This window comes from Mercenaria mercenaria, chromosome 16, assembly GCF_021730395.1.
Source record: "Mercenaria mercenaria strain notata chromosome 16, MADL_Memer_1, whole genome shotgun sequence".
Classification (NCBI taxonomy): Eukaryota; Metazoa; Mollusca; class Bivalvia; order Venerida; family Veneridae; genus Mercenaria; species Mercenaria mercenaria.
Window position 1 is genome coordinate 46,563,732 of NC_069376.1, and position 25,689 is coordinate 46,589,420.

The following is a 25,689-nucleotide window of genomic DNA, read 5'->3' on the forward strand; positions in this document are numbered from 1 at the left end:
CTCCATTCCAAACTCCGATGACTCATTTGCAGATATTTCTTGCACTTATTTATTTAAGAAAAAATGAATTTTGTTTTATAAGCGTAAAACAATCGAAGTTATGGATAACGCGTGTTTTTCGTGTTATGACATCTGCAAAATCCACGAGGGATTGGATACGTCCTCATGACAGTCAGCAACCCACTAACGTATTCCGAAAAGAACACGTGTTAACGCTATTTTAGCATAAAATATTAATTTCCTCACAATTTGGTTTAAACTGACCATACACGGAGCGGATATATATATAACCGTTCTAATACCGATTCGATTAAAGCTTTCGAACTGTTCTATGTTCCGTAGGTATAAGTGACCCGTGATCATATTTAATCGGACCTATTTAATCAAGCTCGCCAATTTTTCCCGGAAATGAAAATATATTGAGTAAAATAGTAAATATTATACAAATAAAGTCATAAAAACGTATGCTGCTGACAGCAAAAAGCTGTCAAGCTTCGGCTTTGTCAATAAAACAAATGCTGAGAAATAGGCCACCGCGATAAAGTCCCAGGATTTGGTAAGATAAGAGAACGCCGATGAGGATTAAAGGTTAGGCCAATACTACGGCCCTGGATACAGGTAGATTACAGGTAAGAATTTAACAAATACAGGTAGAGTTTTTTTTGGTTTTTTTGACTTTCAGAAAATTTGAGAAATTTAGTAGACACTTTCAAGAGACAAAAAAACAACAGAAAAATTGACTTGCATTAATGCGACATACAATGCTGAATTAGATTAAATGCAGGCCTAACGGTAAACCGTATTTTTGAAATTTCCCAATTTTCAGGTTTTACCCGCCATTTTTTCCAACTGACTGAGCTTCGGGCCGCAGGCCCCATGTAGCAGTAGACTAAAGGTGTAGGTAGCTGGTTCTGTATATATATACTTATCATATATGAACACGGAAGTCAAGGTAGCTGTCTTTAATAAACTTTGTTATAAAGGATCATTATATAAGTTAAATAAATTACATTTTTGTCACTTATTATTTCCTAAAAATTTGTGATTTACCTGTTTATCTCGCCGTATTTACGCACTCGTATCATATCTGCCGATGTTATGTTATCAACAAATGATCAAAGTATCGTTATCGTCGTTGCATGTTTAAATGGCATGTTTATTAGGCCTAAAAAAAATGCTTTGTTTCCGGTAACATGCTCAAAAAAATTAGGGTATGTAGGTCGGAAAATTTTTTTGGGGGTAATTTTTTTTATTTAGGGAGACTTTTCGAAAATTATTTTTTTGTCAAAAAATGATTACAAATAAGGGGGTTATGCCTTTAGAGCATCAGTAAGTTGATTTCTAACATCATGGCCATGTTTAAAGCATAAAAAGTGCAGTTTTGCATAGTTGAAAAAAATATTCTCCAAGGCCATAAAAACATTTAGGGTCGGGCCAAAATTTAGGGTAGGTCGAGATACCGGGAACAAACAATTTTTTTTTACGCCTTAATTAAAAGTAAAATTTTTAATAAGGTTTTGTAGTTTGTTATATAAATTGAAAATAAAAAATTGATAGATGATTTCAATTGTTGGCGATCCTTTAGAATTTAGTCTTTTGATATGTACATGTATATAATTTTACATTTCACATTTATCACGCTACCTTAGAATAAATGTTCAAAGAAACAATTAGAACCAATCAAGATCATTGACATTGAAGAAATTAATAAATAACTAGTAAATTAATTAAAGACGCACATAGAAGTGCTAAAGTGATGATTACTTAAAAATTTTCACTTATTATATAAATAAAAGGCATACGAAATGATCAAACGCTGTTATGTTCAGCAGAGCCGCATCATTTAATGTACGATGATGCTCTTTGTTTTATCTTTTCTTAACTGTTTGTTTTGTTTGAATCACTGTATCTCGAATATGTATAGAGTACATTCTAACATAACAAAATGTCCGCCGATATGATATGAATGCGTAAATACGGCAAAATAAACAGGTATTTAACACAAATAATAAATAATAAATCACAAGAAATGTACTTCATTTAACTAATATAATGATCCTTATAACCCTTTATGACCATCTCGGTAGCCTAGTGGTAGAACGTCCGCTTCGAGTGCGGGAGGTCGTGGGTTCGATCCCCGGCCGCGTCATACCAAAGACGTAAAAAAAGGTACTAGTAGCTTCCTCGCTTGGCGCTCAGCATTAAGCAGGGTTTGACACTAACGGTGTCCCGGGGGCCCGAGGATCTCAAATTTTGAGGAGGAACACCAACTTCTAAAAGCTGGGATTCCGGCTGGATACCTATTTTTTTGGTCAATGATATCCAAAAAGTAAAAGATAAATACCTGTTTGAAAAATATTTTAACCCTTTCCCACATCGATATGTTTATCACCGTATCTATTGATTACCAAACAGAAACGTATTGACCCATGTCTATCGGTTACCTGATAGAAACGTATAATACCGATTAACGGCCATTTAAACAGAATCGTTTTATCCCGTGTCTCATAATCAATCGCTTTATTTTCGTTCTTTTCCTAAAGAAACAAATTCCGGATGTTTACTAACTCAAAATATGGGATTTCGTCATCATTATTTACGTACAAGATCATGTGGTTACTATTTAAATATATCGGGTACTTTTCAAAGAAAGACACCAGGGTTTTTTCCTACATGTGCACAACGCTACGTCATGGAAAATTACTGAGAATCTGCTTGCAACTGGCCGGTTCGCGGGACTTTCCTCGTTCTAAAAATAACAATCATTTAACATCTAAGTATTTCTAAATGTGTTAGGTCATGAAGGTCACGCGTGATACATGCAGATTTCCCATGAACAACAATTTGTGTTTACGATGGCTTGGAATTTATGGCCTTACACAAAGAAGTATAAGATATATTTATTTTTATAGCTCTTTGCCTTACATAACGGGAAGTGTTAATCAAAACAGAAGGACCGCGGCTTCCAAACATTTTATGACACCCCAAGAGTTAATTGCAGCGGAAGTCACCCGTGATGTACCGACGTTTGATCATCAAAATATTACTTAATATTATCTAAAAATATTTTAATTTTTAGTACACGAATACTGTAGTCGGTTACGATTTTCGATCTCAGCGATCTTTTTGCACTTTCAGAAATTTTACGATCCGTTATTTTTGTAGTGTTATTCAGTTTGATGGTTGTTTTTTTTTTATATAAATACTTACCGATTCCAAAGAGCTATAAAATGTATGTAAAGTGTATTTTATACTTCTTTGCCGATTCCGATTCGGAAGATAAGTCTATAAACTATAAATCAAACTTTCAAACATCAAAATGAAATTGTATATGAATTTCAATGTGAAATTAATCCAAAACAGAATTTTATGCCTAAAAATATAATTCCCTTACTTTAAAGGTGGTCAATCACATTTAATCAACATTTAATGACATTTTTTACTTTTTGTATATTCTGGTAGAGAATTATTTAAGGGACAAAAAGACCGATTACATAGAGTTAGATTCCTATTTGAAATGTCTATTTTATTATTTTTATAAAATTTTGTAATTACTCCCCTTTAATATGAAAGTATATAAAAAGCTGGGTATTTCTTTTTATTTCGATACAATGTCTAGTTTTACATTTGCATTTGATAGACATATCAACTATTGAACAATATGAACCAAAATGCAAGTTTTAAAGCTGTGTGTAGCTTCTGAATTCATTTATTTCCAATCTATCTTGGTTGCGCAACCAAGATAGGCAAAGGGAGGTAATAATAATTTTTCAAACTTGCGTTTCTAATGAATTCCATCTAAATACATAATTTTTAATGCAAATATATTACAAATATATTACAATATGTCTAATATTTATACATTTCCTTAGGCAAAGTATGTTTATCAAATTTATACTTATGATAAAATAACTCTATCTTGGTTGGGCAACCAGGATAGGAAAATGAAATTTTAAAAATACCTCCAGTGAAAATCTAATTTGTATTAAGTGTTAAGTGAACATTATTGTCATAAATGAGTGTAAATGATCAGATGCTAAAGTTTCGACCAAATCCGTTACATGGCCAAAATCTGATTATCCACCTTTAACACTTTAAATCTTCAAACCTCAAAGAGAAACTACAATAAATTCTGTATCATCGAAAATATAAATGCCAGGTAATATTAAGATTTTATATTTTAAAATATATGAAGAGAAGTCAAGAATTTCAAGAATTTTTTTTGATATTATAATTTTTAGTGATTGTCACAATAGACTTGACAATGATTTTATCTATAAGATACAAGTGTCTCCAAAGTCAAGACCTTGTCTTGACATTAGCAAACATGTAAATTGCTATCAGTTTGGATACATTCTTCTGTAGGAGTTAAGGTGTCAGCCACTCAATACAGAGGTTGCGGGTTCGAATCCCACTGGGGTCACGACCGTAACTTCTCATAAGACACCTGTTGTGATTGTTTTTATATATCATATTATGAGGGATCCCAAAGCCTGAGGAGGAACCCCAGATTTAAAAAGTAGAGATTCCTTTGGGAACCTTGTTCAAATAAGTTAGTGTCTAACCCTGTTAAGAGGATAGTGCTAGGACTGGTCAGCCCGGTGTCAGTATAATGTGACTGGTTGGGGTATCATGCAATGTGTCTATGGCGTGATATTCCAGTGAGGCAGCACTATAAAGTTGGGCATTGTGCTCACTGCTACAAGTAGACACCGTCGTTTATATGACTGTAAAATTGTTGAAAAAGACGTTAAACCCGGACACGCACACATATAACCCTTTATAGATACAGTTTATTAAAGCCGGCTACCTTTACTTACATGTTCATATACGATATGTTTATATAGAGCCGGCTACCTAGTCACTGCCTAAAAAATAATCCAGGGTTTCCACTGGCCCCAATTTTTTTTCCGCCACAAAATATCGAAGTCAACGACACATAGGGGGAGTGGGTGTCCAGTGAGTGTATTCTCCAACACACTGTGCATGTTGCAACAATTTGTCATTTTATATTTTACTGTAAAACTCTTATTGGGGGATAGGGTGTGGGTAGGGGGCTCTCTCCTTGCAAATTTTTGAAATACAGGCATGAAATGAAGGACTCTGGTGCATTTTCATGTTCAAAATTTTGAGATAATGGAGAGGTTAGTACCCTTTTGATGAGTGGGGGGGGGTGTCAGGGGGCTTTCCCCCTGGGACATTTTGAAATACAGGCATGAAATGGTGGCTTCTGGTGCATTTTAAGGTCCAAAATTTTGAGGTAAAGGAGGGGTTAGTACCCTCTTTATGAGTGGGAGGTCAGAGGGTTTTTCCATGGAAAAATTATAAAATACAAGTATGGAATGGTGGCCTCTGGTGTGTTTCTTGGTCTAAATTTTGAGAAAATATTATTATTATTCCTTTGCCAAAATAGCAGGGTACTTCTCAGCAAAAATTAAAAAAATACATCTGCATAGGTAGGTCTGACCAAAATTAATCGGAAATTGGGGTCGCGAAAATGTGTGACAAACGAAAAAAAGGCAATTAAGATTAGCATTATCTATAAAATGAAAATTTATAACTTATTTTCTATGGCCAGAGTTAATTTTTACCATTGATTTCTCCTTGTTTATCGCAGTTTTCCATTGGAATTTGCAAAAATCAATCTACGATCATGATTTAAAAATTATTGGAATTTATCGCGGATGTCCCGTCAGTCGTTCATTCTGAAGTTTTGCTACGAAATATAACTTAAAAATGGCTACTTTGACTCTGCTTTCGTGATTCCGCTTGTTAAAACGTGTATAAATTTTTAATTCAGTCCGTGAAACATGACTTTCATTTGTTTACTACCGCGCCATATTACTTCAATCAACGATGACATATGTAAAGGCGGAGCTTAATAATTTTGCCGATAAAATATGTCACGCGTTCTACATCCAAAGCTGTCATTGGTTTATCACATGTTTAAATTAAAGTCAAAGATCGGAGAGGCACGTGGCAGCTTGTGTAATTAATGCCGAATCGCTAATCCCTCGCTTGGTGACACGCTGTGTATTGTGTATCATGAACGGAAACGCCCGCGGGTAATATTGATTTTTTAGGCAAGACAGAGATTAAGACAGAGAAATACACATTATAAAAAATACATTTACAGCAAAAACTTTTTCGCCAATTTTTTATTTTTTTTCACCATTGGCGACTTTGGCGAATGGCAGCGGAAACCCTGATAATCAGTTGTGTAACTTTTACATAAAATTTTTTTTGCAAACATGTATACTATACTGATTTATGTACAAAGTGTGCGAAAGTTTTTACTGCAAAAATTGCCTTCTATCGTCAGCACCATCGGTGTTGCCAGTGTAAATAATAGTCCGCACCTTGCATGCGCTTCACCAGCACCTTGCGTTTATGAGTTTAACTATGCAATGCTACATGTGAAATATCTAAGCTCTAGGCCTTCTGGTTTATTTTTAGAAAATTTTTGAAGATTTTCATATATATATATCTACACTATATATATACCTTCCAAGAGCTATCTTGCTCCAACAGTTCAATATATGAATAAAATATGTATATATAGAGAATTTCATAGTTACTCATCGAATTACTATGCATGTACATGTATAAACTGTACAACAAGGTTTCATCCTGATTATCGATGAACAACAAAATATATACACTGACTCTTCAATATCCCAAATTTAACTCGCCAGGAAAGAAAGTCTGATCTCCCAGAAAATTCGCACTGAGAGTTTTTAAATGAAATTTTACAAAGGTAGAAGCATGACTCCAATCCGCACTGTCCATTACATCTTTCAATGGTGCTCCTCTAAAGAGGGCCCAGGAAGGGCCAATAGACCTACTTGAATGACCTTTGACTTTTGGAACTAGCCCGGCTTATAAGTCATTCGATCTTGCACTTTTTAGTAGAGACAAGCCATGAACATAAAATGATTGAAGGTTATGTCAAATAGAAATCTGGATATGGAGCACTGACTTTTCGCACCTTCTCTTGTCAGGGGCAGACAACTCATATAAAGGATATTTTCAGCAAATTTCTTTTTAAATCGTCATATTTCGCTCAATTTTTAATAAAACATTAAGATTTTTGGGATTTAAGTGTTTTGTATTAATATCTTTCTATTTATCATATTAAAAACAGGTTTACTCTCAAGTTTTTTCATGCGCAACGACTTCCGTTATTTTGATAAAAATGCTCTTAGTAGTTATATTTATTAATGAATCCTGACAAAATTGTTATATAATTTATCTTTATAGGAATGCAAAATTGAAATAATGTAAATAAATAATATATTTCAGAAAAAGACAAAAATATTCATTGTGGTTTATAAACAGCTACCGGTCCTTCATTTTTATCAAAATTACCGTAAAATGTTTGTAATATAATACTCATTTTTCAATACAAAACCCTTAAAACAACACTTATTACACTTCTGTGACATTATCCGCGATCGAATATATCAGTTTCCTGAAAACAAATCAGTTAACGCAATTTAAAGGGAGGTAATCGGTAAATGTAAATAGATTGTGCATATTTGTCGCATTACCGTTATTAATGTGTTATAATATTGGTAAGTTACAAGTATCCAGGCACTTATGTATTTAGATTAAAAGGTTCGTGGTCTCAAAAAGAATAATTGAGTGGAATCATTCATGCCGATTAACCATTAAATAAATTGCACATTCTGACATAGCTGGATTTGGTTGCAAGTTAAACAAAGAAGAATGTAGTCAGTCTCTGTATATTAAAGAAATAAGAATTAATATCACCTGGGCGTAGCTCGAGTGATATAATAATACGCATCAGATGACAAACAATGAAGAGCAAATCACTAAATTTGATATATTATTTCGATTCTAACACGTTACGAAGGACTTTAAAGTACATCTTTGACGACATCTATCAAATGCTAGTATTTGCCTATTTTCTATTTTGTCTTGATTTCTTTTTCCTGCGCGACTGACGTAATTATTATTATCATTATTATTATTATTATTATACCAGATTTATATAGCGCCCTTTTCATGATAAACACGTTCAAAGGCGCTTTACAGCAACTGCAGCCACACAGGGTGCGAAATCATCCTCTGCTAGTACAGACACAGAGCGATCTGACCAGAGGGACAGAGTGAGATAAAGCCCCCATATTAGACAGAAAGAATGTTTCAGATACGTGTTCGGCTAACTTAGCCTAGCTCTTTTCGAATAGACAGTTTGGTTCTTTAACGTGCCCGGTGTATAGCACCGATACACGCGAAGCCGTCTTTCCTGGGAAGAACCAGTATGGGCCTCTAGTGAGGTGGGGGGGGGGGGGGCACTCAAGAGCATCTCAGAAATTTCCAGTGCCTGGACCGGGATTCGAACCCCGGCCCTCTGGATTGACAGTCAAGCGTGTTACCACTAGACCACCGGCCCACCACTAAATAATTGTGACGTCAGGAAAATGTACTGATATATAAAAGTACACAATAATCAGCTAGAAAATGAATTCGGTTGTGTTAGAATATGTGATAAACAACGGTTATCGCGCGGACCGTAAGACAGCATTATGATTTGATTTGATTTGTTGGGTTTAACGTCGCACCGACACAATTCAGGTCATATGGCGACTTTCCAGCTTTGATGGTGGAGGAAGACCCCAGGTGCCCCTCCGTGCATTATTTCATCACGAAGGGCACCTGGGTAGAACCACCGACCTTCCGTAAGCAAGCTGGACAGCATTATGAAGTCCATTATGACGTCAAATGGTGGCATGACGTCCGGTTTATTACTACTTGGATAAATGAAGCCCAGCAAAATTTTATCATAAATTTCAATGACCATGTTAGAATAAAAATAAAGAAGGCCGTCGAGTGGTTATTCACCTGCTTTATCACAGTTCAGAACTCAGATGCGCAAGAATTGAACCAAAATGTTTTTAATATATCTAATTAAAATGCGATATTTTTAATAGGGTGATTTATATAAAGACATGGGTGTGATTTTTTAAGTGAAATGTTTCTATAAATCTAACAAAGCTGTTTTAAATCTTTGTAATGGCATGATGTGTGTATCATTCTATATAGTTTTGCAAACTAACGTAATTAAAGATATACTCAAAAGAACAGTACTAAGTCCCGATTTATTTCTTACGTTAGTCAAACTGTATTTATATCTGACATATGAATATTTTTAGAGTGAAAGAAAATTGATATCAGAACATAATTTAATCACACAAAGCATGAAAAAGTCTTACAGAGCTATTATTACCTATCATCCTAAAGGTCTATGGCGATAGTGTAAAATAAAAATCAGCTAAATATATTCGTGTTTTAAATGTTAAGGGGTGCGTATTTCGAACGCATCAATGTAGTACATACCAAAATGGAAACTGCTAATTTGCTATTTATATCATATAAGCACATTTTTTTATTTGTCTTTCTTCAACATTGTTTACACTGATTCAGTTTTGCATAACATTAACTGTTTTTATAAATAAACTTTTTAACTTACGGCATATATTTATACTAGCATGCATCATCATGAAAGTGTCTTATGACTAATGTCTAGTATAATCACAAAAGAATGACGACGCGACGTCTGTGAGCAATCGTACATCCAAACGTTCTGATATTTGTAGCTCCGTTTTGGAAAGCCAATTTACTTCGGTAGAACTATTATTTCTTTTCATTTCATCAAATGCAGTACGAAGTTGTGTAAAAATGCTTATGTTCATCTTACATTCCCTTTCATTAAGAAATAGACTTTGGTTTAGTGGTTCATATCTGGGTATGAAACTATGGACGTGTTAGCTTACAGAAGGCGATAGTCTGCCCCACGCGCTTAAAAAAGCATGTATTTCATACCAAAATATAAATTTGTAAACCACAATGGTGATGTGTATCTTATTACTACCACTTGAAATATTCAGTCTAATTTACATATTTTGGGAGTTATACTTCTCGGGAACCTACAGAAAACGTATTCATGTCGTGTCACAATGCAGTTTTCCCATTGGTCACATCCGGTAACATACACATTTACCATACCGCAATTGTTCCACACCCTTTTCTTAAAGTCGTGGTAATGGTACGTAGGTTTATCGTTTATAACGCAGAAGCAATTTTAACATATACTAATGAGGTAGCCTGTCCATATTGTAATGTACTTTGATGAATTAGAAACATATGTAAAAGTACATTTATAAATATTTTGTCTACAGTCATACGACAGACTAGCACAGTATATAATCTCACTGGTGAAATGCAGTTTGATATAAATATGTTAGATCAAAGTCGCCAGACTATAAGAAAAACATTAAGCAATCATACATTTTTTCTCATTAATTTATATAATAGAATAATGTATCTCTGACAGTAAAAAACACCTCAAAATGAAATTTAGTAAGGAAATCGTTTTAAACATGCGCAAATGTTCAGTTTTATTCATAATTTAAAAAGCATATTTGGAGGAGTAGCCCCCCCCCCCCCCCCCCCCCCCCCCCCCCCCACACACCACACAACATACCTGTTTTCCGGATATTTTACCTTATCGGATCAACTTGCATTAGTTCGTGTCAAAACGTTATCTCACATGCCACTTTTAATATGGAGTTCTAAGCAAATGTTTTAAATGCCTACAATAAACAATAAAAAATTGAGCTAGAATAATTAAGTTTTTTTATTGAGCCGCTTCTAAATGGGTTAAGGCATTGATGTGAAAAGAAGTATATGATATTGCATGTTTCAATAAGCCGTATTTTGACATTTTACTAACAATATACTTTTCTAAATAAGTAAAAATATGTGCATGTAGTAATTTGAAAGGTATTTGAAAAAGTCTAAGTTTGATGCTAGAAGATTTGGAAAGTGCATGTTGTCATATAGTTTACAGCTGTATGCAACATCGCGGCACTAATAAAATCTCTCTGACCTATCCCTACAAATATTCTTATGGGAATATTTCTTCTTTCAGTTTTATATACGTTCTTTGCTTTTTAACAATTAGAAAGGGTCTGCTTTTCTTAGTATTTTATATGCCATCCCTTAGCCTAGCTCTGTTGCGAAATAGTCATGAAATAAGCACTCTACATTGTTCTTCATTATGTTATATCAAGTAGTAAATCGCTGCAAAAGTATAGAAAAGTATTTAATTCAAATTAAGATCTACGTATGAATTGATTATTACATAAATACGAGGTTTAGTTCGTATCCACAAGAAAGAAACATACAACATTTAGAATGAGCAAAATATGAGACATCTCTCCCGTATTGTGGACAAGTTTAAAATGACCCGACAAGGCATTTATAGTTGGAAGAATTCTAAAAGCGATATAACCTAATTATGAACACATGTTTCCTCTTCTTTATAACACTATTTTATAAAAATTTGTCTTTGTTTGAAAACAGGATGTAAAGTTTAAGAAATGTATACGTCGTTTTAGATAATTTATCCCTGTTCATACAAATTATTCCAAAAGTAACCTTTCTTTGACATTTCTTAAAATAATGTAACTTTGAGAAGTTCTACATATCCCAATTGTTTTGTCACCAGATTATTGGAAATTTCGAAAAGGGCGATACAATTTTAAACGTTGCTGAACATAATCAAATTATTTTTACAAATTCAATAGTCCTAAAGATGACGTCACATAACAGTTTGCCCAGGCTTTCATGGTTGACTGATTCGAGTGTTCCATATCCAGAATTTATCTTCTGGTATTGTTCTTTAAGAAATGCGTTATCTTAAGTCTCTACTAAAATGTGCAAGGTTCGGCCATATTTTAGGATTTATAAGCCGGGCTAAACATCTTTATTGTTCATCTTGTATGCTTTTTGAATAGTTTTCACAATCCATGAAGAAATAGTTTGAGATGATGCACTATTGTGTGGTTTGTTAACTGTCAAAAACAGAGACAATCTTTCATTTTCACCAGAAGATCTAAAATATTCTGTTCTCCTAAGATATATTGTCAGAGCATGTTTTGGATCTAACAACTTATTTGCTGTATATGCTGGAATGAATATTGTGCTGCCTTGATGTGACAACCTGTTTTGTTTGGACAAACCATACCTTATGAAATTTACCCCTTTCTTCTGTACATTCACTGAATTTTCACCAAGTTTCAGTGATTGAAGATCTCCACATCTGCGGAAAGTTGTAATGGCTACCAGAAAAACTGTCTTATATGTTACATATTTCAAACTTGTTTTCTCCATCGGCTCAAAAGGGTGTTGTTTCAGCATACCTAAAACAAGTAACAAATCCCATTCAGGTACTAGTCCACGAATAGGAGGTCTTTCATTAAAAACTCCTTTTAGAAGTCTTATAATGAATGGATGTTGTCCTACAGGGATTTTATCAATTGGAGGTAAAACCGATGAAAACATTGAGCGGTAACCTGCAATAGTTCTGTATTTAAGCCCTTATCTATAGAGATCAGACAGAAAATTTGCACACTGATTTAAAGATGCACAATAGGGATCAATCTCCCTTTCACAGCACCAGCTACTGAACTTCCTAAATTTGCATTTATAGTCCTTTTGAGTTCCAGCTCTCCATGAAGCATTGAGAAGTTTTCTAGTGTTCTTAGAAAATCCCTCTGCTTTGAATTGATTGTTGATAGCCTCCATGCAGGTTTACAAATTTGCTGTTTGAGTATACTACCTTTTTTGAATCACAAATCTGATAAATTTGGTAGTTTGACTGGAGGTGCTATTAACAATTGTAGAAGCATTGGATACCAATGTTGCCTTGGCCACATCGGGGCTATCAGAAAGATTTCTCAATTGTATCTCATCATGTGAGCTAGAACTTTGGGTATAAGACAAATTGGAGGATACGCATATGCTATCATGTTCTCCCAACTTATCGACAATTCATCCTGAGCTAAGGCTTTTGGATGATTTATCCATGAGCAAAACACGGGACACTGTCGATTCTCTGCTGTTGCAAACAAGTCTATTGTTGGTTCCGACTACATCCGAAACAGACTCTTGACTACTGTTTTGTTCAGTGACTATTCTGTCGACTGAATTTTGTGTCGACTCAGAAAATCTGCTAATACATTCATATTGCCACTGATATGAGCTGATTTCAACTTCATATTGTGGCGTAGAGCCATTGACCAAATATTCTGTGCAAGATTGTACAGTTTCACTGAATGAGTACCACCTTGTTTGTTCAGGTATTGTACTGCTGATATATTGTCGGAACGAACAAGAACTTGTTTGTTCTGCAGAACTGGGAGAAAATGACTCATACTCCATTTTTGACCCCTGTTGGCTTTGAATAACCAAGAATCCTGATCAATTTCAAAATTTTGATAATTATCAAAACACATCAAATTGGTCATAAACTACAGTAAATTTTGTACCAAACATGACATACCTTAAGAAAAAATAATCTACTTCAGACAACATAATCTACTTCAGTTGACGAAATTTTGAGTGCACAGTCAGTTTCTTTTGCGCTTTATATTGCGATTCGGAATACCTTGGCAATCTTTTCGACTGAAAGCACTGGCTTGATCAGACTTCCGGAAAGTCGTCTGTCTGACAGACATGACTGAATATTTTGATGTGGTCCTATGTTTAATAATTCGGATGCGGTCCAACTGACCGTATTTATTGTTCTCCGAGAACCACAACATCTCGGACAACATATCAAAATGGCATCACTAACATAATTATGCCGGGCAGAACCGGGAAAGAAACGTAAATGAACACCCCAGCAATTGTAGAGAAAGAAAACAAATGTACGAAAATAAGAGGTTGACCAAACCTTTTACGAGAAATGGACTAAAAATCACCACTGGCTTGTATATGGTGGAGAAAAGCAACATATGCGGTACACTGGAATTTTCTTCGGTCCGGCATATTTTTTTCCTGTCAGGCAGATTTTTTAGGCATTGCTGGACCAAAAGTCTTGCCATTTTTCTGACTTTCCTGAAGTCTGGCTTGATTATGAAATGATTTGACAGCATTTTGTTACATGTTACAAAAATATTCATTTAAGCAGTTGGTTAAGATTATAGTGACCTTGAGCTGTTATGCCATGCTCGTTATGTTATACATGCACTGTAACAGTATTTTTTACTTTGCAGATTTTGAAAATGGTACAACAACTTCTTTCTATGCCAACTTACTGGAAAATGGAAAAGGTACAAGTACATGTCTGACAAATACAGATAGCTAGGAAATTAGTACATAAATTACAGATGAGATTTTGCACATGATCGATTTTCCTTTTGAACCAGTTACCAATCCAAATTTTCACAAAGCTCATAGTTATGCATGTGAATACCCACAGAAGAGGAATTATACAAAATGGCATTTAACATAGTAAGACTATGCCACAGCTGTCATCTGAAGAAACACATTAGACTGCAAACGGGAGAAAATGATTTCTAGTTAAACATGTAATCAAAGACGATATCTAAAGAAAACAAACAGAGAGAAAAGCTTTAAATGTCCTTATGCTCCGAATTACAGCACTAATATGAAGAGACATAGGAAAGAACATACTGGAGAAAAATGCTTCAGATGTGATGTTTGTGACTATGCTTGTAATCGGAGGGGTACTCTGAAGATACATAGGAGAATACATACTGGAGAGAAATGCTTTAAATGTGATGTCTGTGACTATGCTTGTAATCAGAGGGGTCATCTGAAGAAACATTGGAGAATACATACTGGAGAGAAAGGTTTTAAATGTGATGTTTGTGACTATGCTTGTAATGACGGCAGTAATCTGAGGAGACATAGGAGAATACATACTGGAGAGAAAGGCTTTAAATGTGATGCTTGTGACTATGCTTGTAATGACGGCAGTACATTGGAAATACATAGGAGAAAACATACTGGAGAGAAGTGCTTTAAATGTGATGTTTGTGACTATGCTTGTTATGACGGCCATAGTTTGAAGAGACATAAGAGAATACATACTGGAGAGAAATGTTTTCAGTGTGAGTTTTGTGACTATGCTTGTAATGATGGTAGTAATCTGAGGAGACATAGGAGAATACATACTGGAGAGAAAGGCTTTAAATGTGATGCTTGTGACTATGCTTGTAATAACGGCAGTAGATTGGAAATACATAGGAGAATACATACTGGAGAGAAGTGCTTTAAATGTGATTTTTGTGACTATGCTTGTTATGACGGCAGTAGAATGAAGAGACATTGGAGAAAACATACTGGAGAAAAATGCTTTCAGTGTGACTTTTGTGACTATGCTTGTAATGAAAGAAGTGATCTGAGGAGACATATGAGAATACATGCTGGAGAGAAATGCTTTAAATGTGATACTTGTGACTATGCTTGTAATGACGGCAATAGTTTGAAGGTACATAGGAGAATACATACTGGAGAGAAATGCATTTAGTGTGACTTGTGACTATGCTTGTTATGACGGCAATAGTTGGACAATAAATTGGAAAATACATACTGGAGAGAAATGCTTTCAATGTGAGTTTTGTGACTATGCTTGTAATCAGAGCGGTAATCTGAAAAGACATAGCATAATACATACTGGAGTGAAATGCTTTCAATGTGACTTTTGTGATTATGCTGTAATCAGAGCGGTAATCTAAAAAGACATAGGAGAATACATACTGGAGTGAAATGCTTTCAGTGTGATGTTTGGACTGCGCTTGTAATAATGGCAGTAAATTGAAGATACATAGGAGAATATATACTGGAGAGAAGTGCTTTCAATGTGACTTTTGTGACTATGCTTGTTATGACGGCAATAGTTTGACGATACATAGGAGAATACATACTGGAGAGAAATGCTTCAATGTGACTTTTGTGACTATGCTTGTTATGACAACAATAGTTTGAAGATTCACATGAGAATACATACTCGAGAGAAATGCTTTCAATGTGATTTTTGTGACTATGCTTGTAATCAGAGGGGTAATCTGAAGAAACATAGGAGAATACAACTGGAGAGAAATGCTTTAAGTGTGCTGCTTGTGACTATGCTTGTAATGATAGCAATAGTTTGAAGGTACACAGGAGAAAACATACTAGAGAGAAATGCTTTAAATGTGATGTTTTTGACTGTGTTTGTAATGATGACAGTAGTTTGAAGAATCATAGGAAAATATATATACTGGAGAAAAATGCTTTAAATGTGGTGTTTGTGACTATGCTTGTAATAGCGGCAGTAGATTGAAGATATATAGGAGAAAACATACTGGAGAGAAATACTTTAAATGTTTGTGACTATGCTAGTTATAATTGCAGTAGTCTGAACAGACACATGAGAATACATACTGGAGGAAAATGTTTTAAATTTGATTTTTGTGACTATGCTTGTAATGACGGCAATAATCTTAGAAGACAAAGAAGAAAACATGAGGGACAGAAAATATTATACACGATGATGTAATGACGGCAGTAATCTGCAGATACAAAGGAGAAAAAAGTTTTAAATGTTTGTGACTGCTTGTAATCGAAGTGGTTAAGATTCACATGAGAATACATACTAGAGAGAAATGCATTAAGGCCAGTCTGGTGTAGGCCCTATACCAAAAATTGTAGGAGGAGCTTCCTAAAAATAAGTGAATGTGAGTCAGGTCAAGAAAGGGTCAGTTTGTTCCATCCAGATGAATCAGCTGACTGACTCTGATAAAAGATTATAGCAGAGTTTTTGATTCCTGTTGATCAGCTACACATGTACATAAGGTCAGAGGAAGTATTAATAATTTACTTCTAGAATTAGTTGATTGAAGAAATTTGGGAGATACATAAGTGAGTGACAGTTGAATTCTAAACAGGCACTTTTAAATCATCAAGGCTGTTTATTTGTTTCTGTAGTGAAATATATTATGGATTTAATTGGTACATATTTGATTTAACTTGATCAGTCAAATTTTGTGATTTGAAGTGTTAATAGTCTTTGATATGGACTTGTGAAATGTAAATAATACAACATAGTAAACATTTGTAGGAATAACAACAACAAATCTGAACCAATTTATCGAAGAAATAATAGTAGCATAGCATACATGACCAATGTCAGAGTTCAGATTTTACCAGCCCACTTAGCTCAGTAGAGAGAGCGTTGGTCAACAGATCACAGGGTCACGAGTTCGATCCCCGGGCGGGGCGTATGTTCTCTGTGATGATTTGATAAAAGACATTGTGTCTGAAATAATTCATCCTCCACCTCTGATAATTCATGTGGGGGAAGTTGGCAGTTACTTGCGGAGAACAGGTTTATACTGGTGCAAAATCCAGGAACACTGGTTAGGTTAACTGGCCCACGTTACATTACTGAAATACTGTTGAATAACGGCGTTAAGGATGTACGAGCGAATTTTTTCTAACGTTAAGAAGTTTTTCATACCCTGTGAGCTTGAAGAACATTAGTTTCTAAGACAAACAATAGCAGAAAAAACACAGGTCACTGAACTCGTTTTAATTTTATAGGGTATTTACTTCACCCACTGTTTACGCATTTCTGAAATTTTGTAAAATTGAAAAAAAAAATGTTGGTACTTTATTAAACATATAATATCCTACTTAATGTTATAGGGATTTCAGGTCTTACAGGTGAATATAAATATATGGTGATGTCAGTATTATATAAGCATAACTGTCACTAACAAATCTTTAAGTTTTACATGTTGACATAATTACCCCAGCCACTTTATTTTCAATGGAAAAAAACATATTTAGATCTACAAAAAATTCTGACAATAAGATTTTCAAAATATTTGGCAGCATTAATGACACACAAAAATGCTTCAAAATTGAAAGAAAAAATGTTGGGGTCACCGTGCATCTAAGAGATTTATTAAGAAAAACTGTTAAAAAGTGGTGGATTTTAATATTTTTTGTTCTTTTTGTTTTAATTTATATTTTCTAGATAATTAATATAAAGTGCTATCTTGAAAACCTGAATGAGTACCACCTTGTTTGTTCAGGTATTGTACTGCTGTTATATTGTCGGAACGAACAAGAACTTGTTTGTTCTGCAGAACTGGGAGAAAATGACTCATACTCCATTTTTGACCCCTGTTTGCTTTGAATAACCAAGAATCCTGATCAATTTCAAAATTTTGATAATTATCAAAACACATCAAATTGGTCATAAACTACAGTAAATTTTGGTACCAAACATGGCATACTTTAAGAAAAAATAATCTACTTCAGACAACATAATCTACTTCAGTTGACGAAATTTTGAGTGCACAGTCAGTTTCTTTTGCGCTTTATATTGCGATTCGGAATACCTTGGCAATCTTTTCGACTGAAAGCACTGGCTTGATCAGACTTCCGGAAAGTCGTCTGTCTGACAGACATGACTGAATATTTTGATGTGGTCCTATGTTTAATAATTCGGATGCGGTCCAACTGACCGGTATTTATTGTTCTCCGAGAACCACAACATCTCGGACAACATATCAAAATGGCATCACTAACATAATTATGCCGGGGCAGAACCGGGAAAGAAACGTAAATGAACACCCAGCAATTGTAGAGAAAGAAAACAAATGTACGAAAATAAGAGGGTTGACCAAACCTTTTACGAGAAATGGACTAAAAATCACCACTGGCTTGTATATGGTGGAGAAAAGCAACATATGCGGTACACTGGAATTTTCTTCGGTCCGGCATATTTTTTTCCTGTCAGGCAGATTTTTTAGGCATTGCTGGACCAAAAGTCTTGCCATTTTTCTGACTTTCCTGAAGTCTGGCTTGATTATGAAATGATTTGACAGCATTTTGTTACATGTTACAAAAATATTCATTTAAGCAGTTGGTTAAGATTATAGTGACCTTGAGCTGTTATGCCATGCTCGTTATGTTATACATGCACTGTAACAGTATTTTTTACTTTACAGATTTTGAAAATGGTACAACAACTTCTTTCTATGCCAACTTACCGGAGAATGGAAAAGGTACAAGTACATGTCTGTACAAATACAGATAGCTAGGAAATTAGTACATAAATTACAGATGAGATTTTGCACATGATCGATTTTCCTTTTGAACCAGTTACCAATCCAAATTTTCACAAAGCTCATAGTTATGCATGTGAATACCCACAGAAGAGGAATTATACAAAATGGCATTTAACATATGAAGACTATGCCACAGCTGTCATCTGAAGAAACACATTAGACTGCAAACGGGAGAAAATGATTTCTAGTTAAACATGTAATCAAAGACGATATCTAAAGAAAACAAACAGAGAGAAAAGCTTTAAATGTCCTTATGCTCCGAATTACAGCACTAATATGAAGAGACATAGCAAAGAATATACTGGAGAAAAATGCTTCAGATGTGATGTTTGTGACTATGTTTGTAATCGGAGGGGTACTCTGAAGATACATAGGAGAATACATACTGGAGAGAAATGCTTTAAATGTGATGTCTGTGACTATGCTTGTAATCAGAGGGGTCATCTGAAGAAACATTGGAGAATACATACTGGAGAGAAAGGTTTTAAATGTGATGTTTGTGACTATGCTTGTAATGACGGCAGTAATCTGAGGAGACATAGGAGAATACATACTGGAGAGAAAGGCTTTAAATGTGATGCTTGTGACTATGCTTGTAATGACGGCAGTACATTGGAAATACATAGGAGAAAACATACTGGAGAGAAGTGCTTTAAATGTGATGTTTGTGACTATACTTGTTATGACGGCCATAGTTTGAAGAGACATAAGAGAATACATACTGGAGAGAAATGTTTTCACTGTGAGTTTTGTGACTATGCTTGTAATGATGGTAGTAATCTGAGGAGACATAGGAGAATACATACTGGAGAGAAAGGCTTTAAATGTGATGCTTGTGACTATGCTTGTAATAACGGCAGTAGATTGGAAATACATAGGAGAATACATACTGGAGAGAAGTGCTTTAAATGTGATTTTTGTGACTATGCTTGTTATGACGGCAGTAGAATGAAGAGACATTGGAGAAAACATACTGGAGAAAAATGCTTTCAGTGTGACTTTTGTGACTATGCTTGTAATGAAAGAAGTGATCTGAGGAGACATATGAGAATACATGCTGGAGAGAAATGCTTTAAATGTGATACTTGTGACTATGCTTGTAATGACGGCAATAGTTTGAAGGTACATAGGAGAATACATACTGGAGAGAAATGCATTTAGTGTGACTTGTGACTATGCTTGTTATGACGGCAATAGTTGGACAATAAATTGGAAAATACATACTGGAGAGAAATGCTTTCAATGTGAGTTTTGTGACTATGCTTGTAATCAGAGCGGTAATCTGAAAAGACATAGCATAATACATACTGGAGTGAAATGCTTTCAATGTGACTTTTGTGATTATGCTTGTAATCAGAGCGGTAATCTAAAAAGACATAGGAGAATACATACTGGAGTGAAATGCTTTCAGTGTGATGTTTGGGACTGCGCTTGTAATAATGGCAGTAAACTGAAGATACATAGGAGAATATATACTGGAGAGAAGTGCTTTCAATGTGACTTTTGTAACTATGCTTGTTATGACGGCAATAGTTTGACGATACATAGGAGAATACATACTGGAGAGAAATGCTTCAATGTGACTTTTGTGACTATGCTTGTTATGACAACAATAGTTTGAAGATTCACATGAGAATACATACTCGAGAGAAATGCTTTCAATGTGATTTTTGTGACTATGCTTGTAATCAGAGGGGTAATCTGAAGAAACATAGGAGAATACAACTGGAGAGAAATGCTTTAAGTGTGCTGCTTGTGACTATGCTTGTAATGATAGCAATAGTTTGAAGGTACACAGGAGAAAACATACTAGAGAGAAATGCTTTAAATGTGATGTTTTTGACTGTGTTTGTAATGATGACAGTAGTTTGAAGAATCATAGGAAAATATATATACTGGAGAAAAATGCTTTAAATGTGGTGTTTGTGACTATGCTTGTAATAGCGGCAGTAGATTGAAGATATATAGGAGAATACATACTGGAGAGAAATACTTTAAATGTTTGTGACTATGCTAGTTATAATTGCAGTAGTCTGAACAGACACATGAGAATACATACTGGAGGAAAATGTTTTAAATTTGATTTTTGTGACTATGCTTGTAATGACGGCAATAATCTTAGAAGACAAAGAAGAAAACATGAGGGACAGAAATATTATACACGATGATGTAATGACGGCAGTAATCTGCAGATACAAAGGAGAAAAAAGTTTTAAATGTTTGTGACTGCTTGTAATCGAAGTGGTTAAGATTCACATGAGAATACATACTAGAGAGAAATGCATTAAAGGCCAGTCTGGTGTAGGCCCTATACCAAATTGTAGGAGGAGCTTCCTAAAAATAAGTGAATGTGAGTCAGGTCAAGAAAGGGTCAGTTTGTTCCATCCAGATGAATCAGCTGACTGACTCTGATAAAAGATTATAGCAGAGTTTTTGATTCCTGTTGATCAGCTACACATGTACATAAGGTCAGAGGAAGTATTAATAATTTACTTCTAGAATTAGTTGATTGAAGAAATTTGGGAGATACATAAGTGAGTGACAGTTGAATTCTAAACAGGCACTTTTAAATCATCAAGGCTGTTTATTTGTTTCTGTAGTGAAATATATTATGGATTTAATTGGTACATATTTGATTTAACTTGATCAGTCGAATTTTGTGATTTGAAGTGTTAATAGTCTTTGATATGGACTTGTGAAATGTAAATAATACAACATAGTAAACATTTGTAGGAATAACAACAACAAATCTGAACCAATTTATCGAAGAAATAATAGTAGCATAGCATACATGACCAATGTCAGAGTTCAGATTTTACCAGCCCACTTAGCTCAGTAGAGAGGGCGTTGGTCAACAGATCACAGGGTCACGAGTTCGATCCCCGGGCGGGGCGTATGTTCTCTGTGATGATTTGATAAAAGACATTGTGTCTGAAATAATTCATCCTCCACCTCTGATAATTCATGTGGGGGAAGTTGGCAGTTACTTGCGGAGAACAGGTTTATACTGGTGCAAAATCCAGGAACACTGGTTAGGTTAACTGGCCCACGTTACATTACTGAAATACTGTTGAAAAACGGCGTTAAGGATGTACGAGCGAATTTTTTCTAACGTTAAGAGGTTTTTCATACCCTGTGAGCTTGAAGAACATTAGTTTCTAAGACAAACAATAGCAGAAAAAGCACAGGTCACTGAACTCGTTTTAATTTTATAGTGTATTTACTTCACCCACTGTTTACGCATTTCTGAAATTTTGTAAAATTGAAAAAAAATGTTGGTACTTTATTAAACATATAATATCCTACTTAATGTTATAGGGATTTCAGGTCTTACAGGTGAATATGAATATATGGTGATGTCAGTATTATATAAGCATAACTGTCACTAACAAAACTCTAAGTTTTACACGTTGACATAATTACCCCACCCACTTTATTTTCAATGGAAAAAAAACATATTTAGATCTACAAAAAATTCCGACAATAAGATTTTCAAAATATTTGGCAGCATTAATGACACACAAAAATGCTTCAAAATTGAAAGAAAAAATGTTGGGGTCACCGTGCATCTAAGAGATTTATTAAGAAAAACTGTTAAAAAGTGGTGGATTTTAATATTTTTTGTTCTTTTTGTTTTAATTTATATTTTCTAGATAATTAATATAAAGTGCTATCTTGAAAACTTTTATTTTATTTATAGCTTAACATTATATGTATCAGTCAGAAAAATTTCAAAACCAAACCTGATCTACTTTAACAGATATTTGAAATTACGTACCACTACCTCATTGTAAATCTTACGTCAATTTTAGGCAAATGCCAGCCAAAAATAAGGGTGATTTTCTTTTCGCAAAAAGCATAATATATTTGGTTAAATGTTACATTATTAGCCATATTTTAATTATTTAGCATTAATTTTTGGCAAAACTTTTGTTAGAAAGCAATATTCGAAGAAACATTTTTCAAAGTGGCAGATATCCTAAAAAAAACGCTCGTACATACTTAAACCCAAAACAAACAAAAGAGTTCAGATTTCTAATTTCAACTATCAAATTTTCAAATTCTTGTTAATCCCCTGCCACAAGTGGTGGTTGTTTATAGGAATGATCTCTGTACGTCCTTCATCCTTCCTTCCGTCCGTGTGTCCGTAACACTTTCGTGTCTGCTCCATATCTCCTAAAACCCTTGAAGGATTTTCATGAAACTTTGGTCAAATGATCATTTCATCAAGATGATGTGCAGAACCCATGAGTCAGCCATGCCGACTCAAGATCAAGGTCACAACTCAAGGTCAAAGCTTTGAACCTTCCATTTTGTGTCCGCTCTCTATCTCCTAAACTCCTTGAAGGAATTTTATAACACTTGGGACAAATGATCACCTCATCATGACTATGTACAGAACCTATGAGTCAGCCATGCGGGCTCCATGTCAAGGTCACAACTTAAGGTCAAAGGTTTGAGCCTTCCATTTTGTGTCCACTCTGTACCTCCTAAACCCTTTGAAGGATTTTCATCAAACTTGGGTCAGATGATCGCCTCATCAAGACGATATACAGAACATGTGAGTCTGCCATGCCGGCTCAAGGTCACGGTCAAAACTGAGAGTCAAAGGTTTGAGCCTTCCATTTTCTGTCTGCTCTATATCTCCTAAATCCCTTGAAGGATTTTCATCAAACTTTGGTCAAATGATCACCTCATCAATGCGATGTGCAGAACGCATGAGCCAGTCATACCGGCTCAAGGTCAAGGTCACAGCTCATGGTCAAAGGTTTTAGCCTTCCATTTCGTGTCTGCTCTATATCTCCTAAACCCCTGCTAGGAATTTTATGAAACTTGGGTCAAATGATCACCTTATCAAAACGATGCGCAGAACTTACGAGTCAGCTATGCTGGCTCTAAGTCAAGATCACAGCTTAGGGTCAAAGGTTTGAACCTTCCATTTTGTGTCCACTCTGTATCTCCTAAACCCCTTGAAGGATTTTCATCAAACTTGGGTGAAATGATCACCTCATCAAGAGCTCATTAGTCAGCCATGTCAACTCAAGGGCAAGGTCACAACTCAAGGTCAAAGATTTTAGCTCTGTATCTCCTAAAACCCTTTGAAGGATTTTCATGAAACTGTGTCAGATGATCACCTCGTCAAGACGTTGTGTAGAATTCATGAGTCACCTTATCAGTTCAAGGTCAAGGTCACAGCTAAAGGTCAAAGGTTTACCCATTCACTCCATAACAATGGTGGGGGATTTAGCTGTCTTTCAGACTGCCTTGTTATTTTGCAATCAAAATAAGATATTTTTGTATACATTTAATTTAGTGTCTTTAAATAGATTAGAACTTAAAGAATTGATGAGGAAAATATATTTTATAATCTTCATTCTTACTTGATTTATTTAGATAAATATGTGAAAAACTTAAGGATGTCTGAATGGTTTTTGAATTTGCATTAATTGACATATTGTGGTAGGAGCCATTTTGAGCCCTGGGGTTTAAATGTGATGTTTGTGCCCCCTATGAGTGGTGGGGGTATATAGATTTGTTCTTGTCCGTGTGTCCGTCAGTTCGTCCGTCCGTCTGTAAATCCGTCTGAAGTTCCTGACATGCCTAGCTAAACAGTATTTGATATAAATAGATGAAACCTTGCATGTGTCTTTATCATGATATGAACTTACACACATCCTATTTTTTGTCTGGCTCCGCCCCTGAAATAGTCAGATATGCACATTTTCATCTTGTGACACAGCTAACTCAAAAAGTATTTGCTGTAGATTCATGAAACCCTGCATGAGTCTTAATCATGATATGAACTTGCGTATTTTGGGCAAATTATGCCCCCTTTTGGACTTAGAAAATCCTGGTTAAAGTTTTACATGCAAGTTACCATCTCCAAAACTAATGCAGGTATTGAATTGAAACTTCACATGTGTCTTCGGGGTTATAAAACTAGTTGATAGAATCAAGTCCCATAACTCTGACATGTATTTTGGGCAAATTATGCCCCCTTTTGGACTTAGAAAATCCTGGTTAAAGTTTTGCGTGCAAGTACATACAGCTATTACCAAAAGGCATAAAGCTTTGAAACTTATTTATTCTTTTTCTAGGTCAATTACCAACCTCACTGGGTCAAGTTTTATAACTCTAACATGTATTTTGAGCAGATTATGCCCCCTTTTGGACTTCTGGTTAAAGTTTTACATGCAAGTCACTCTCTCCAAAACTAATGCAGATATTGAATTGAAACTTCACATGTGTCTTCAGGGTTATAAAACTAGTTGATAGCACCGAGTCCCATAACTCTGACCTTCATTTTGGCCAAATTATGCCCCCTTTTGGACTTCTGGTTAAAGTTTTACATGCAAGTCACTCTCTCCAAAACTAATGCAGATATTGAATTGAAACTTCACATGTGTCTTCAGGGTTATAAAACTAGTTGATAGCACCGAGTCCCATAACTCTGACCTTCATTTTGGCCAAATTATGCCCCCTTTTGGACTTAGAAAATTCTGGTTAAAGTTGTGCGTGCAAGTACATACATCTATTACTAAAAGGCATATAGATTTGAAAATTATTTTTCCTTTTTCTACATCAATTACCTACCTCACTGGGTCAAGTCCCATAACTCTGACATGTATATTTGGCAAATTATGCCCCCTTTTGACCTTAAAACTCTTCTGATATTTAACATTTTGGGTAATAATTTCCTGCTTCTGTAACAGTATTTCGAATAGTCGAG

The 25,689-nt window shown here is 35.0% G+C and overlaps 2 protein-coding genes across 2 annotated transcripts; both read left to right on the forward strand.

The window, feature by feature from the left end:
• The first annotated feature begins 381 nt into the window (after positions 1-381).
• Positions 382-16,833, forward strand: LOC123541190 (zinc finger protein 431-like). Its single transcript, XM_045326603.2, has 2 exons — positions 382-629; positions 14,088-16,833. Exon 2 carries the CDS (start codon positions 14,483-14,485, stop codon positions 15,365-15,367), a length of 885 nt encoding a protein of 294 aa, XP_045182538.2. The 5' UTR covers positions 382-629; positions 14,088-14,482; the 3' UTR covers positions 15,368-16,833.
• On the forward strand, positions 16,551-24,374 carry LOC128549675 (zinc finger protein 431-like). The gene is made up of 2 exons (XM_053526955.1): positions 16,551-16,674; positions 18,840-24,374. Exon 2 carries the CDS (start codon positions 19,236-19,238, stop codon positions 20,118-20,120), a length of 885 nt encoding a protein of 294 aa, XP_053382930.1. The 5' UTR covers positions 16,551-16,674; positions 18,840-19,235; the 3' UTR covers positions 20,121-24,374.
• The last annotated feature ends 1,315 nt before the right edge of the window (positions 24,375-25,689 follow it).